The 15923-nt window shown below is 39.8% G+C and overlaps 1 protein-coding gene across 2 annotated transcripts in view; it reads right to left on the bottom strand.

Annotated features, from left to right (window-relative positions):
- CREB5 (cAMP responsive element binding protein 5) overlaps positions 1–15923 on the bottom strand; it is a 405433-nt gene that overhangs the window by 311971 nt on the left and 77539 nt on the right. For both annotated transcript variants that reach the window (XM_007466089.1, XM_007466090.1), the window contains exon 4: positions 3004–3125. In XM_007466089.1, coding sequence (XP_007466151.1) covers positions 3004–3125 — 122 coding nt within the window. The remainder of the gene's footprint in view (positions 1–3003; positions 3126–15923) is intronic.

The raw sequence follows: 15923 nt of genomic DNA, 5'->3' as shown, positions 1-15923 counted from the left end.
AAGTACTTAGAAAGTTCAAGCAAAAACCTTTTTTAACCAAATTCTCCCGATAAACGAATCCATCTCCCACTTTACTAAAACTTGCTGAGGGAACTAATGCAAGTCTTCTGTTAAAAGTCTCAGAGAAAAATAAATTGGAAGAGAGTTGGAGCTTCGAATTAAAAAGGAATAGTTATCTGAACGTGGAGCGAAAGGGAGGAAGAAGACAAAACTTAATGATGACAAGGTATGCATTGAAAAAAGAACTTGTATTCCTACATTTCAAGCAGGGAACAAACAAATGAAGTTGGAGCTGGGGGTAGCAGTGTGCCAGGGATGTTCGGAGCTGGAGTAATGTGGTCAAAGGGATGTGTAAAAGTATGTTGGCGGGGGCTTCCCTGGTGGCGCAGTGGTTGAGAGTCCACCTGCCGATGCAGGGGACACGGGTTCGCGCCCCGATCCGGGAAGATCCCACGTGCCGCGGAGCGGCTGGGCCCGTGAGCCACGGCCGCTGAACCTGCGCATCCGGAGCCTGTGCTCCACAACGGGAGAGGCCACAAGAGTCAGAGGCCCGCGTACCCGAAAAAAAAAAAAAAAAAAAAAAAAAAGTATGTTGGCAGATTGGAGAGCATCTCCTACTCCTCATTTCCCCATCCTGTGGCTTCCAAGGAAATGCTAGGGCAGAAGCCACCAACACAGCCCATTTGGCCACTGGATGAGTCATCCTGAATTAGGCCTCAAGAATGTGTAGTCATGGTCACCGAGGCTGGATATGGCCCTCTAGTTTAAACGAGGCAATGGAAGAGGATACCTCAACATTCTGAACGCTGTCCAACTTCTAGTGTGTGCAAGTGAAGTTGGGGTGTGAGACACTGGTCTCCTGAGGGGCCCACCCCAAAACCACGGGGGGAAGATCGCTGCAGGGTCCCCCACCCACATACCCATCTCAAAGTCATCACATGACTAGTGTTGCTAAGAGCAACATGTGAAAGAGAAAAAGACTATTTCTACAGTGACAATAGTCCTCAACTTTGCTTTTGCCTAATTATTTTAATTTTTAACATTTAATTATTTGTACTCAACCCACAAAGAATCAAAAGCAACTCACACACACACAAAATGTATGGCATGAAAATGTTTTCTTAAATTAAAAATCGGGACCAGAGAAAATATAAACTGGAACTGAAAATCTAGTCCGTGGGGGAAGTAAAATGCTCATTACAGTGTTCTAAAAAGTTCTCAAAGTTAAGCAGTCAACTTGGCTTCACGTTAACAAGCAGTCAAAGCAAAAAGAGAAACAGAACTGGTTGCAGGATTCTCATGTCCACGAGGAGAAAATATTTCAGTTCCTCAGGGGAAGCAAACTATTTCCTGGAATTCAGATCTGCAAGAATTTCCTCCCATGGGGCTTCATATAGGAGATTGTGAGTACTATGCAAAGGAGAAGTTCTAAATCCGCCCCCCTACCATGGGCTTCCTAAAGCTGTCAAATCTTGGAAAATGTCTTTGGGAAAATTAAGGGTATACACTTCGATTAAAACCCTTCTATCAGAAATGAAGACAATACAGACCAAGTACACACCTTTCTTATAATTTGGAAGAAGCCAACCTTGACTATCTCAAGGAATGAATGAACTTAATCCCTCAGTCATCTACATATGCCACGTCCATCAGCAAAGCTAAATTTATTACTCAACCAGAGGAAATTTACTAGACTTTTTGGTTCCTCGGTCCCTTGCTATTTTTATGTTTTTTTAAAAATCTATTTCTATTGCAATGAAATATAGAATGCATGCCTCCTTTTTTATTTAGTTAAAAATATCAAGTGCTCAGAACAGTGTCTGGCAAATAAGTGCTAAATAAGTGTTTGCTTTGAAAAAGAAAAAAGGCGCTTCACTGGGCGGGTGTAGGGGCGTGTCAAGTATGAATGACTAATTATAAATCAAATGAGCTGACTGAGATTTTAAACCCCTCTTGTAACATATTTTCAGAATTTTTCCTAAAGCAGTACAGACTGAACGGCTATTTTGATGTGAGAATGTGACATGAAAAATCTGGTGGAGGGGGATTATTATAATTTCACATAGAGGAGGATTCAAAGGTTTTGAAACACTTAGAGAAATATCAGAACCTTTTAAAATTTCTTCTCCGGATGGAACAGCTGGAAGTTCAGAATCCATTACGATGTAGCCGGCGCTTCCTTTCAACCAACTTTCACAGTCTAAGTCTCTGTTCATGGGATGTATCTAATTTGTTGTTTAGTACATTGTGAGCATTCAATAATGGTCTAACAAAAAAGTTTAAAAACACCAAAAAGCTTCATTATCATATTTAGTTGTGACTCTATTTCTTTTCCTTAATCTGGTAAAGTGATTTTTAAATCACTTTACACGACATTACAATAAAAACTGACTATATTCTGGAGGGATTCGTAAAGTGACTTTTCTACATTTGTAAGGACAAATAATCCACTCTTATAGTGAACCTATTTGTTCCAACAACAACAGATGTTCAATAATATGACCCGGAAGGAATTATGAACATGGTGGAGAGATACCAGGAAGATTATGCAAATCAGACGGTTACAACCTGGGCCAAAATCAGGTGAAATCCTCTCTCCTACTGCTACAATCCTTCGCTTGTCATCTTACCCCTTGACCCTTGTCTTTTGCACTCACCACCCATGTAAAGCTTGCTATTATTTAGCACAGTAAAACAACAACTTTTGAATAGAACAATTCTGTGAGTTTTTCTGACTCAGGTCAAGAATCAGGTGACTTTATTTTGGCTTCAATTTCATATTTCAGATAATCTGCTTTTCCCATGATTTTTCTAGCCTTGGATTCTACCACAACCAGGGATTCATCCATTTTCAAAAGAAAAACCATCAAACACTTGCAAACGGATAAATGCTGTTTTACAGCATTATCAGCACAGTCTGCGGTGCCACCTAGTTCCCATGCAGATGTTTCTAGCAGGTGCTAGAGGAGACACCTGTCCAGGTGTCCGTCCAAGCAAACCTACCCTCTTGCTGCTCTCTTCCTCTTGAGCCTTCCTGAACTCATGCTCGAGGGAGCAGTCCAGCTCATTGAAGAGCCCCACCTCCTCGCAGTTCTTCAGGAATCTCGTTGGGGTTGGAGTCTGATCTGAAAACAGAGACCGAGGGATCATAAATGGGACCTTTTCCTCAAAAGTCAGTGGCAAGTATGAGCTAATAAATTCACTCCCCTCGCCTTAATGACGATGCCGAGTGGCCACCCATAATCTTCCAGCCCTTTAAATAAAATGGGAATATGGAAGAAAATAAAACCATAAAGCCCAGAGGAGCAATACGACGTGTAGAAGGCAGTGGCATGGGAGGGCTTCCCAAGCCTCCCTCTGGACAACTTCAGGCGAGGAGATCCCACAGTTGACTTTCTGGAGTTCATATCGTTTGAATACACATTGCAAGGTGTGGAATAACTCTCTTTTAACTGGAAAAAATGATTTAGCTAAAACAAGGCCAAAAAATCTACAGAGTCCATGTTAAGCCTGATTTTAGGGGGCTGGGAGGACAAACAAAATTATAAATGTTTATATCAAACAAAAAGAGAGAAACAAGCATTCAATTCCTTTTTCTTAATGGAGAATAAAAATTTAGCAATTCTTTCTCTCATTTTCGGAGTCACGGGAGGACGATGAAAGGTTCCAAGTCAAACACATTCAGCTTCCATCCCTTAAAAATATAATTATTAATTTTATTTTCCTTTTGCTGTAGCCAAAAGAATGTTTTGAGAAGACTCTCTAAAAGGAATAGAATTTCTTTCATATTCTTGATGGTCTGGAGAGCTTACTACTTAAAAACTAGAGGATCTGAAACCACTATTTGTGGCTTAATATTTATGCAGCATTTGCAGTTTATAAAATATTTTCGCACACATTCTCTAGAATCTAGATCTCACAAGATCCTATAAGGTAAGCAGAGTAGAATCACACTATTGTAATTATTAAGGACAGTCATCTTCCTTGTAAAGGTGCACTCGAGTGGACATGAATAAAACTGTGTAAACTGCCTTTTTCACAGAAACAGAAGATAAAAGAACCAGAGAGGACCACTTCCCAGTGGGGAAGTCTGGCCACACCAATTATTTTACAAGCGAAGAAAATGGAAGGCCTGAGTGATTAAGGGTCTTGTCCAAGGTAGATGTGGCAACACTAGGATTATAACCAAGGGCTTGGTGCTATTTCCATTATATATATACATGCATTATTCCCACCTAAGCCTGTGGCAGACACTGCTAGATTGATTATGGCCCTTGTCCAGCTTGACCTACACTCAGTCTCAAATCTCTTCCTGCACAGTCCTCTAAGCCATCACCACCAGTCAAATGAAGAATGCCCTCAAGTTGATATGAATTTGCAATTTCTGCACTCTCTTTATAAATTCCTATATGGCAAGAAACTAGAATCCTATTTACTTTTCTAAGTCATAAAAAGAGTAATTAATCCCAGTAAATTATCTACTGAGATTCAAAGAATATCTTAACACCAATGAAGCTGAAATGGCTTGATATCTCCACTTAATCAGCCCTTCCAAGGCAATGTCTCCCGGTACCCTATGGGCACAGAGCTTTACTGCCTGAGAAGTACCCAAATGGTTGATTTGGATTCCAATCAACAAAATACCCATCTGCATTCTTTCCCATTCTTAGCCCAATCTCCAAGATTCTGAGCTCTCTTTGCAGTACATGGAGAGCCTACAACAGACGATCATAAATTGGACATTATAGATAAAAGATATGCAAAGGATTGGGTTTCACCGAAAATAGTTTTATTAGAAAATTAATTAATGTATTAAGATACACATATATACCTACGTATCCAATATATACCTATAGCAGTTATGTGTTGTGGCTTATAAAATATAAAATTAGTATTTATGTAGCATTTTGCAGTTTACATTTTTACCCACATCGTCTAGAATCTATTAATAGAGCTCACAAGAGCCTATGTGGTAAGCAGGGTGCATATTATTTTAGGACAGGAGAAATAAGTACCTTGCACAGGATACAATTTGTAACCATCTTATCATTATTAAGTCCTCTCTTACTTTTGGACATAATTCCTTCTCAATCTAAATCCCATGCTTTGCCTAGACTCTGCTCCCAGGTCCAAAGGTCTTTGGTGCATGTGTAAAAGACAACACTGACAACCCAGAAATCCAGATAAGAAAATCATGTGGTTTCGGGGAAATTACTTACATTCTCTGGACTTCATCATCTTTCAAATAAAGTTCTAAAGTTACATGATTCTGTGAATCCTAAAATCACCACCACAACTAGGTTCGCTTCAGAAGTCACTGTTAGGGGGCTTCCCTGGTGGCGCAGTGGTTGAGAGTCCGCCTGCCGATGCAGGGGACAAGTGTTCGTGCCCCAGTCTGGGAAGATCTCACATGCCGCGGAGCGGCTGGGCCCGTGAGCCATGGCCGCTGAGCCTGCGCTCCGAAGCCTGTGCTCCGCAACGGGAGAGGCCACAACAGTGAGAGTCCCGCGTACCGCAAAAGTCACTGTTAGTAGATCAAAGAAAATATGACCACATAAAGGATTGTTGAACAGGAACATCAGTAACAACTGGTTAGACACTGGAAATTAGGCCAGAGGTAAGGGCTAGATATATAGATAAAGGAGATTTATGAACAGAAGGTGTAAACAGACGAAACGTGAGAGTGGAAATATAAGGGTATGGTGTGTGTGTGTGTGTGTGTGTGTGTGTGTGTTAAGGGTGTGTGTGTGTGTGTGTGTGCGTGTGTATACGTTTATTGGATGCTTAGTCCATGCCAGGCATAGTGCTAAGTGCTTTGTATGCATCATCTCATCAATTTTCACATCAACCACATTAGGTAAAAATTATTTCCTCCATTTTACTTATGAGGAAACTGAAAGTCGCCTTTGGCCCCATTTAGTAATGGAGTTGCTTAATTGTGTAAGTAATTGACTTTCCTAACAATCCGTGGTTCTTCTGAAATATCTTGGAATCATTTATATCCCTCACACAATAGAACTGCATTACAGGCCTACAGACTCTTCACTATCTGAGAGGAATATTTTTGTGACTAAAAAACCTGAGAAAGTATCACATAACAGAACTGAAATAGAAGACCACTTGTAATCAATGGGAATTTAGTTTGCCAGGTTTTAACTTTCCTTTTATTCCTCTATACTCCTTTGTTGGAGATTTACAAGTTGAGGACCATGATTCCAGGTAGAGAGAACAGCAATCCTAGAGGCTCCATAAGACTCCTGAACTCTGAGACATGTTCATGAGGTGCTCCATGAAATTGAATTCAGGCTGGCATTTGGGGGCCCAAGCCCCAAGCAAAGTTGAGAGATGTTTTCTGTCTCCTCTAACGCAAAATTATTCCCAGATACCGGCATGCACCTACATACATCAGCAAAGGGAGGCTGAAGGAGCATGGCACAGGACAGTAATGGCACCGTCCATCATGCTGAGCCTCTCTGTAGCAATACGGAAACAAAGCTATGGAACAAGGGGAGCTATGGGCAGTAAAGACAGCTGGTTCCCTCCTATCCCCAGAGACAAAGACTCAGCGAAAGGCCCCAGAGTTGTTACCAAACGTGACTTTCTTTGCTGTATGATAAGAGTGAGGGAAAAGCAAAACTGTAATCTGTATCCACATTTGGAATAGATAAGGCACACTGTTCCTAATATTTAATTCATTTTCTTCTTGTGAATGAGCTATTCTTTCCAGTTACAACAGGAACCAGAAAATGGAGCTTAACTTTTGTTTTAACATTTATTAGAATTAATACAGGGTCTCTAGTCATCTTTGATCCCACATGGTACCAGTTCCAAGTAAGCCAGGAAATGTGCAAATCTTCAAAAGGGGGACAGCTAAATCTATCAGCTGCTTAAATAAAAGAGGCAGAGTTTCTCAGCCACATGAATGCCTTGTCAAATAACTATTCCAGCTGAAATTAGACCAGAAGTAAGTGGGTAATATCCATGGTCATAAGTTAAAATTCTTGTAATCTACACCTTATTTAGAACCAAGAGCATGCACCAGTTAGCTACAGCAGCAGCAATTTCTATGTCCTGAATAACAGTGACCGATGCTCTACTAGGGGATAATATCTAAGGTGTGTTCCGTACTGACAGGCCACATTCCAAGGTCTTACAGGAACTGGTTCCAGTGGGAACTCAGAGCTGAGATGACTGTTTAAGGACTTATGCTCCCCTTTCTTTTAGTGTTTCCACTCCAGTGAGGTCCATCTGAATGAGAGGAGATAACCCCAAATCTCAAACTAAACAAAAAGTTAATAGCTTTTGAGTTTGAACTTTACCCGAGTTGAAAGTATTTTGTTGTTACCTTTATAAATCTGCACTGGTGCTGCAGAAATGCCTGCATGCTCCCTTCTCACAGTCTGCAAAGGGCACACCAGGTTCTCAGGAGACCTAGATACCCAGGGCCAGTGCAAGTGAGAAATCTTACCCTCCTGTACTCCTCTCAAGCATCGTTGGGGATTTCTTTACCGATCGGACATGAAAGGTTTGCACCAAAAGGCATAAAATACCTTTTGAAAAGTTGGTCATATTTCAACATCTGGTTCCCTTCCTGGAATGAGGAGTCTGTTTCTTGAAAACAGGAGCATCTTTTCATAAAATCACTGCCTCTGTAAATAGCTAGGTAGAGGACATTTGCCATGCAGAGGCTCTACTTGCATATCTGCCCGGAAGAGTGCCACAAACTTGGCATTATGAGTTAGGAATTCACCCATCACTTCTATGATAGGAAATCCTGTATCACATTACATCTGGGAAGGACCACAAGTATATGGTTAGGACTACTAGGAAAAAAAGCATCTCACTAAGTTTTCCAATCAGTCCATAGTCTGTCTACCATCAAGTGCTTCAGTCCCAGCAAGTATGATTATTCCAAAGCCTAAATGACAAGCACAAAGCTAAAGCATGAAACCTGATTCTTCTTTTAAAAAGTGTTTAGTCTGTTCTACATTTAATAATAGGTTGCTACCTTATTCGGTTTCAGAGCTGTGTTTGAGTTATATGTTTGTCTATATTTCATTTTCCTCAATGGGAAAAAAATAAAGGCAAGGTGACAAGCCATCAATTAAAAAAAAAAAAAAAAAGGAAAAGCAGACTTCCCATCATATACTAGAGGAGAAAAATATGAGTCCCCTAAGCAAAATTTTTTTCCTATTGGTCTGATAGTCTCAGCTACGGTATCACTAAAGGACTCTATAAAGTAATTTGACATCATTTTGTATTAAATTGATACTATAAAAGCCTCACTAATTCAGACCAGTTTTAAGAAAGATCAGTTTGAATTAGTGACCATTCTAACTATAGGGTGTTTTTTAAAAGGCAATGCATTTTTATTATTTATATGACTCAAGTTCAGCCAACAAAATATAGCTTAATGGAATTCCTCAAGAATGCTGTTCAAATCAGTAGAGAAAAGTATTGGAATTAGCCTATCTATTTTAGTAAGAGTTGGGGTTCTCAAAAAAGGCATTTCTCTTCGAGACTTTTAATATTCTTTTTATAGTCATATTTATCCCATGAATTTTTCAGCAAATGCTTTCTTTAAAATATTCTTATACCTTATCTGAATTTTAATAAAGCCCTAATTGAGTTTATATTAAATGAATTTTAAAATGCATACTCCTTTATAAGAGTAATAATCAGTAACAACTGACAGAATTCCGAGGAATTCTAGACAGGCTTCTCTGCGATAAATGTGCCTTTTATTGAGTGTGAATATACAATAGGAGCACAGGGTCCTTTCAGTAACACTGACATAACTATTTCCCTAATGTGGAATATTTCCAGCTTTTGACTATTATGAATAAATCTACTGTAAACATTTATGTATATATTATAATTTCTCTTAGGTAGATACCTAGAAAGAATTTCTGTATAATTTATATTTATAAGAAACTGCCAAACAGTTTCCCAAAATGACTAAACCATTTCCAAACTAGTTGAGCTCCTTTTACTTTGGCTGCAAAATTCATTCTTATGCAGTTTAAAAGAATTTTAATCTTCAAGTTTGAAAATATAAATGAAATTAAGTCACTAATCTTTTTTTTTTTGAAGGGCCCACGTATTCAAAAAAAAAAAAAAAAAAAAAAATGACCCGGACTGGGGTGATCCAGGTCAGTGAGACACACTCTCACACTCTTGAATCACATGCTGGAATCCATTTATTTCAAGGTGGAGAGCTGGTAGACTAGATAGCCTTAGAGAGGCTGTGAGTCAACTAGAAAATGCTCTGATAAAGGCATCTCTTACAACACATGGCTCCAGAAGACATAGATATAGATTTAAATAATTCAAGTATACTTTCCACACCTACCTACTCACTATTAGCCATGGCTTACCCCTAAGTGTTCCAACAGCAATTAAGCCACAATTTTATTTCACTTTAGAGGAGCTGAGCTGGTAAAAAGAGTTATTAACACTGTGAAACCATGTCTCTGCTGGCCACGTGAACAAAGGGATCAAAATTTGCCCTGAATAGTGGAAGCTAAAGCTTAATGTTTCTACTTAGTTACTCATTGCCTGAGTTCTACTATACTCTTTGTCAAAAGGGATTGGTTTCCAGATTAAACACACTGGAAGCCAGTTTTTCATATATAAAGGAAGACTGTAGATCAAGGCCTTTGACGTATTCAGGTGAATTTTCAATATTCTGTTTTGCTTGACCAACTAAAATCATGAATGAGAAGCTGACATGTCCAAATGCCAATGCAGTAAGTTCCTACATACAAACGAGTTCTGTGCCAAAAGTGCGTTCGTATAAGTCCAACAGAATTAGCCTAGGTACGGAACTAACACGGTCGGATATATCGTACTGTACCGTAACAGGTTTATAATTCTTTTCATACAAATAATACATAAAAAACAAACAAACACAGTACAGTAAACTACACAAAAGCACAACCACATGCACTCACATGACAACGTGAACTAACTTATGTGACTGGACACGCTAACGAACGTTTGCATCTTTGAAAGTTCGCAACTTGAAGGTTCGTATGTGTTGCTACAATCTCCTTCTAAAAATGTTTGACTAGTCTCTCCATTTGATGACTATTGAAGGGATAAGTCAATAATATAAGAAAAAGCAGTTCATAGATTTATATCCAAACATAAATCTAATGCCGAAACATACTAAAAATAATATGCGTACCTCACCAAATCTATGTGTACAGTGAGAAAATTATAGACAGATAGGGACTTTGGACAAATTGCTTATCCTCTTGATCTTGTTTACTCATATGGAAAAAAAGTGGCCAGGATTAAATGACAATGTATATAAAGCAGGGGGAATATTACAGGCATAAGATAAGGCAATAAATGGTAGCTATTTCTATTATCATGCTGCCCTCTGGTGCAAGCCATCTCCACCACTCTCTGTTCCATAAAGATCTGATTAATTTCCATAGTGAGAAGTTACTATGTAACTTTACCACCAATGGAAGAGAAAGAAGCTAAGTATGGGACATACTTAGCATGTGTGTGTGTGTGTGTGTGTGTGTGTGTGTGTGTGTGTGTGTGTGTGTGTGTGCGAGAGAGAGAGACAGAGACAGAGACAGAGATTTATTTACTTTTTATATCCCAGTTCATTCCAAAAAGAATCTGGAGTGAGATACGTCACCTTTCCTCTGGCTCCTCCCTTAAAATGCTCTTGGATTATTAAGTAGGGTTTATAGCAAAGAGCCATGAGCAATGGATTCGGGTTCTGAGATGGTCTGGTTGATCACAAACAATCTCTTGGAGACAAAAGTTCTACTTCATTGAAAACATTTTGCTTTCTCCACAGTAAGTATTAGGTTTAGAGTCTGGAACTAGAGATAGGCCCTACTTCTAGACCTAATCCAGGTCTCAGTTGGGTTCTGAAGGACTATACCGCCGTTTATATTAGATGCTCTGCATCAGACGGTGATAAGGAAGATGGAATGGGGAAGCCAGTCTCTCTTGCCTCTCTTCCATGTATCAGCGCAAGATACAGTCAGCTGCACTGCATCTGCTCTTGGGGTTTTACCACTTCCAGCCCCACCATATTCAGAGGTCAGGGAGAAAGAACCCCTGAGCCTGGAGTGCTGAACATCAGGTCTTAGCCGAAATGCCACTCATCTAGAAGAGGCCTGTCCTGACCTCCCTTGGGCAGCCTGCTGGCCGCTGATGTCACATTATCATGTTTTATCTTCATCAGAGCACTTCTCCCTAACTGATATTTTCTTGTTTATTTATATGGGGATTTTGGGTTTTGTTTGGTTTTTGGTTTTTTGTCTATTATCTCTCTTCCTCCCTACCCCCAACAGCATATAATCAGTTCCATAGAAGAGGGAACTCATCTGTCTGGTTCAGTGTCACATCCTCAGCACCCAGCACAATAGGATCCTTGCAGGCACTCATTAAATGTTTGTTGACTAAATGAATGGTGATGAAGGGGCAACTTCAGACCCTCTTCCCACACCTCAGCTGGTGCCTGTCCTAACTTCTCTCCAAGCACAGCCCAGTTGCCTGCAGCATTAATCGGGCTGTGATGTCTGGTGAGGGAACTGATAGGCATTTAAAGGCACGGTCCCCTGTCTCTTTCTCAGGTTTCCCACCTGAGTGTGGATCAGGTTTTATCTTTTGGGAAAGGTCTGCAGTACTCTTGAACTTCATCTTCCCTTTCATGAAGCAAAATCAGTCATCTTCTCGGTCAATACTTCTACCATATTCCCCCAACACACAACATACACACACAGAGTTCTCATTTAGCATATTATTTGCTTATTATTTATTCAACTACAAAGTTGTACTTTGATTTCTATTCTGGTTTTTTGTTTTTTGCTTTTTTTTTCTCTACAGACCCTGGGAACCCTGTGAAGAAATGAGGGTGGGGATGTTTGATAGGGCAACATTTAGGAATTTCTGGATACCTAGACATAATACCATTAAAATAGACCCAAACACCATCCTCTGTGTCTCTAATACTGAAATTTGATCATAATTTGCAAGCCAAACAGATCTGGTGTCATGTGGTAGCTGGTAATTTTGCAACCTGTATGTGGACATATACTGTCCTCAATGGATTCTCATTTCAAACCTGGCACCTAAAAACCTTTGCTATCACAACTTCCCTCACCATGAAATTATCTTCTATCAGACGGAGAATAGTTGAAGGGAAAGGTTCATGCCCCTCACCACATCAGGACACTGGAAATGTACCACAGAGCCCAAATAAGGATGGAAGGACCAAGGTGGGAGGGAATGGAAGTCTTTGCCCTCAGAATCCAACACCACCACCCCTATTCATGTCCTTACTAGGAACATGTACTGTCCCTTTAGAAGGAGAGGTTTTATGTTTACTGTCTATCAGTAAAAGCAGACTAATGTTAATAAAACACCATGACCGTCACTTTTATTATCCTGCTTTGTGGCATGTCAAAGATTATTTACAAAAAAAAAAGATTATTTACAGTCATTTTGAGTAATAAATTCTACCTGGCTTAAATAAAATGGACTTCATGGCAAAGCTATAAAATTATTTCAGATCTTACAACTCTTTGGACATTTACCCTTCAAATGTATATGTGTGATATCTTAATAACTTCCCTAACTATAATATTTGCAATTAAAGAAGGATGAAGTGATTTTCCAAAATTTAGGTTAGCTAGATACCCTGAAATTAGTAATAAACATACCTACTATACTTTATCTCCTTAATATATGTTAAATTCCAATTCATCTGAAATGAAATTTGGGGTAATTGAATATTGCTTAAAAAAAAAATAGCCCAAATACTGCTTGAAAAAAAAAACAGCCTTGAACATTTTTGCCCTGATGAGGCTTGCTGATTTAAGATTTGATTTATACTATTTTTATTTTTATCGTTACTATATTTCGAGCTGTACAAAATTATTCATCTTCATGAGAGGCCACAAAATAGGTTTAAGGTACATTAAGAAATAAAATTCTAATGAACATACTTTTAATAAAAGCAGATTCTGAAGCTTTTGATAAATTCATATCTGAGTAAATTAAGATACAGACAAAACTTCAGTCATATTGACAATCACAATCTAATATGCTAAAACTGAAATGATGTTTGAGATAAATATATTTTAAAGACTTTCCTGGAAAAAAAATGCAAAGCACAAATACTCAGTAAATGGCATATTACAATTCAGTGTGGACAACATTGGCATATGACACGTAGTTGACACCTCATCCCCTGGAGCTGGACTGGATAGCTCTGTATTCTGTTCCAGCAAGAAATTTCTACGAGACTACAAACATGCAGAGTGGGCAGCAAGTTTAAAAATTTAGCACAGGGAACTATATCCAATCTCCTGGGATAAACCATAATGGAAAAGAATATTTTTTTAAAAGAATGTATATCTGTGTATAACTGGGTCCCTCTGCTGCACAGCAGAAATTAGCACAACACTGTAAATCAACACTGTTAATCCTTCAATTAAAAAATGGTTTAAAAAAATTTAGCACTTAATTTCAGTGGGAGTATGAAATGGCCTCATACCAGCTTCAATATAAAACCTGAGAAAGCAAAAGAAAATATGCCCTTATATTATTCATGCTGTTTTTCCTCATTTATTTCTCCCTTCATTTTCTTATTCTGAGTTTGACATAACAAATTAATAAGAATCTGGTAAGAACTACTGAAAAGCTTCAAGAGTTTCATCAAAAACCTATAGGAAATCTATAGAAATGTTCCCACATCTTTAGCTACTTTTTTTCAGACCTTTGGATGGAGCTCCCTGTAGGGCTATCCCAGCAGTCTACCTGAGAGATACTATGCTGGTACTTACCTCTATAGTGATAGTATTGCTACATAATCACCAATCCTTCACACTCACCTCCCACTCCCCTACCCCTAGGCAGCCTATTTTAGGGATCCTATTTGGGAGAAATAAAGGGTGAACTTATTACTTGAAATATTGGGAATTCCACAGTCTAGAGCCTTGCTACTTTCCTATACATGTTCATTGTTAAACTATAAGGTTACACCATGTGTGACTCTATAGAACATAATAAATGATAAAAACAAAAGAACAGAACACCCTTCCTAACCCTTCTAGGTTTTCATAATTCTTAGAAATTTGAGTTTCTGCATCTCTGTTTCTAGACTTAAGGAAAGCCAAAGTTATTTCTGAAGAGCCATCTAGCTCAATAAAAACAAACAGGCTGGGCTTCCCTGGTGGCGCAGTGGTTGAGAGTCTGCCTGCCGATGCAGGGGACGCGGGTTCGTGCCCCAGTCGGGGAAGATCCCACATGCCGCGGAGCAGCTGGGCCCGTGAGCCATGGCCGCTGAGCCTGCGCGTCCGGAGCCTGTGCTCTGCAACGGGAGACGCCACAGCAGTGAGAGGCCCGCGTACCGCAAAACAAACAAACAAACAAACAAACAGGCTGAGAGAGAGGTGGTAGAGGAGGGAAGGGAAGAAGCTGCCTTTGAACACGAGAGTCTTGCAAATCACAGCCCATCTGCATCACTAACAAGTCACGGGCCAGACAGTGAAGACATGTGGACAGTCCCGTCACCGGGAGTATTTGATCATATATATAAACTGATGAAGCCTGACAAAGCAGTAGCTGGTGCAAGTCAGAGGGTTAGGATTGCAGGATCAAGGGCCCTATTTTTTTGCCCTGTTGGTGAGTTTAGGAAAGTTGCTCCCTCTCCCACGCCCCTTCATCTCTATCTGTAAAATGTGGGTTGTAATAATAACCTGTCTGAAAAAACTCTTAGGGTATTTACTAATAACAGTGATAATAAAATACTTGTAGGGCTTCCCTGGTGGCGCAGTGGTTGAGAGTCCGCCTGCCGATGCAGGGGATGCGGGTTCGTACCCCGGTCTGGGAAGATCCCACGTGCCGCGGAGCGGCTGGGCCCGTGAGCCATGGCCGCTGAGCCTGCGCGTCCGGAGCCTGTGCTCCGCAACGGGAGAGGCCACAACAGTGAGAGGCCCGCGTACAGCAAAAAAAAAAAAATACTTGCAAAATTTAACTGCCATAGAAATGCTCAATTATACGAGCCAGTTTTGCCTGTGCAGTCAGTTTCTCTTCTGATATCATTTAAAACATGTTCATGGGCGTATTATTTCTTTCACGATGCCAGGGAGACAGTGGCGTGAATGAAATATTTCTAGCCTGAGAAGGGCAACAGGAAATGCTTCAATTGCCCTGCTAGGGTTTATGAAACTCTTGCACTTACATGCTTTCATTGGATCACAATAAGCCTGTGAAATAGACTGGGCAGATAAAATCATTCCCATTTAATGGAAAAAGAAACTGAAGCCCAGAAGTGTTTACCAACTTGCTCAAGGTCATCTGGCCAGGCTAGAGTTCACGTTTCCTCACTCCCTGCACTCTTTCTAATTTACCACACTACCTCTCAAGATGGGACAGAATGGAAATTAACTGATGGATTATCATTATTACTTATTTATGATCACATTTGCTGAGCACTTGTATTTCCACACATTATCTTATTTAATTTCCCAATTATGAAGCAGGTACTGTTTCTTAAGGAAACCTTCACTGACCAGCTCAGTCCAGAAAGAGAGCTCCTTCTGCTAAAGCCACGCAGCATTTTCCCTTACAACGCTCATTTGATGTATATCATGGACAGTCCTCTATTTTAGCTAAGTTTTCACACACACATTGTGACGTCCTCGAAAACAGTAATCATGTCAATCTTCGCGCCTCCACGGCACTCAGAACAGTGCAGTGTGCATTACAGATGCTCAATTAACATCTGTTGCTTGAGTAATTACAGGTATGTGATGTTAAAAAATCCTTATATGGAGCCAAGTTTCATAGTAATAAATATTTCACATTCCAGAAAACAAGAAGTCATAGCTCTCCAATTATTTGAGTGAACACTACATTAGCGGATTACATTCCTGCTTCCCATT

This window comes from Lipotes vexillifer, unplaced genomic scaffold (genome assembly GCF_000442215.2).
Source record: "Lipotes vexillifer unplaced genomic scaffold, Lipotes_vexillifer_v1.1 scaffold150, whole genome shotgun sequence".
Taxonomy (NCBI): domain Eukaryota; kingdom Metazoa; phylum Chordata; class Mammalia; order Artiodactyla; family Lipotidae; genus Lipotes; species Lipotes vexillifer.
Note: the sequence above shows the minus strand (reverse complement) of the source record. Positions and strands in the feature narration are given on the sequence as shown.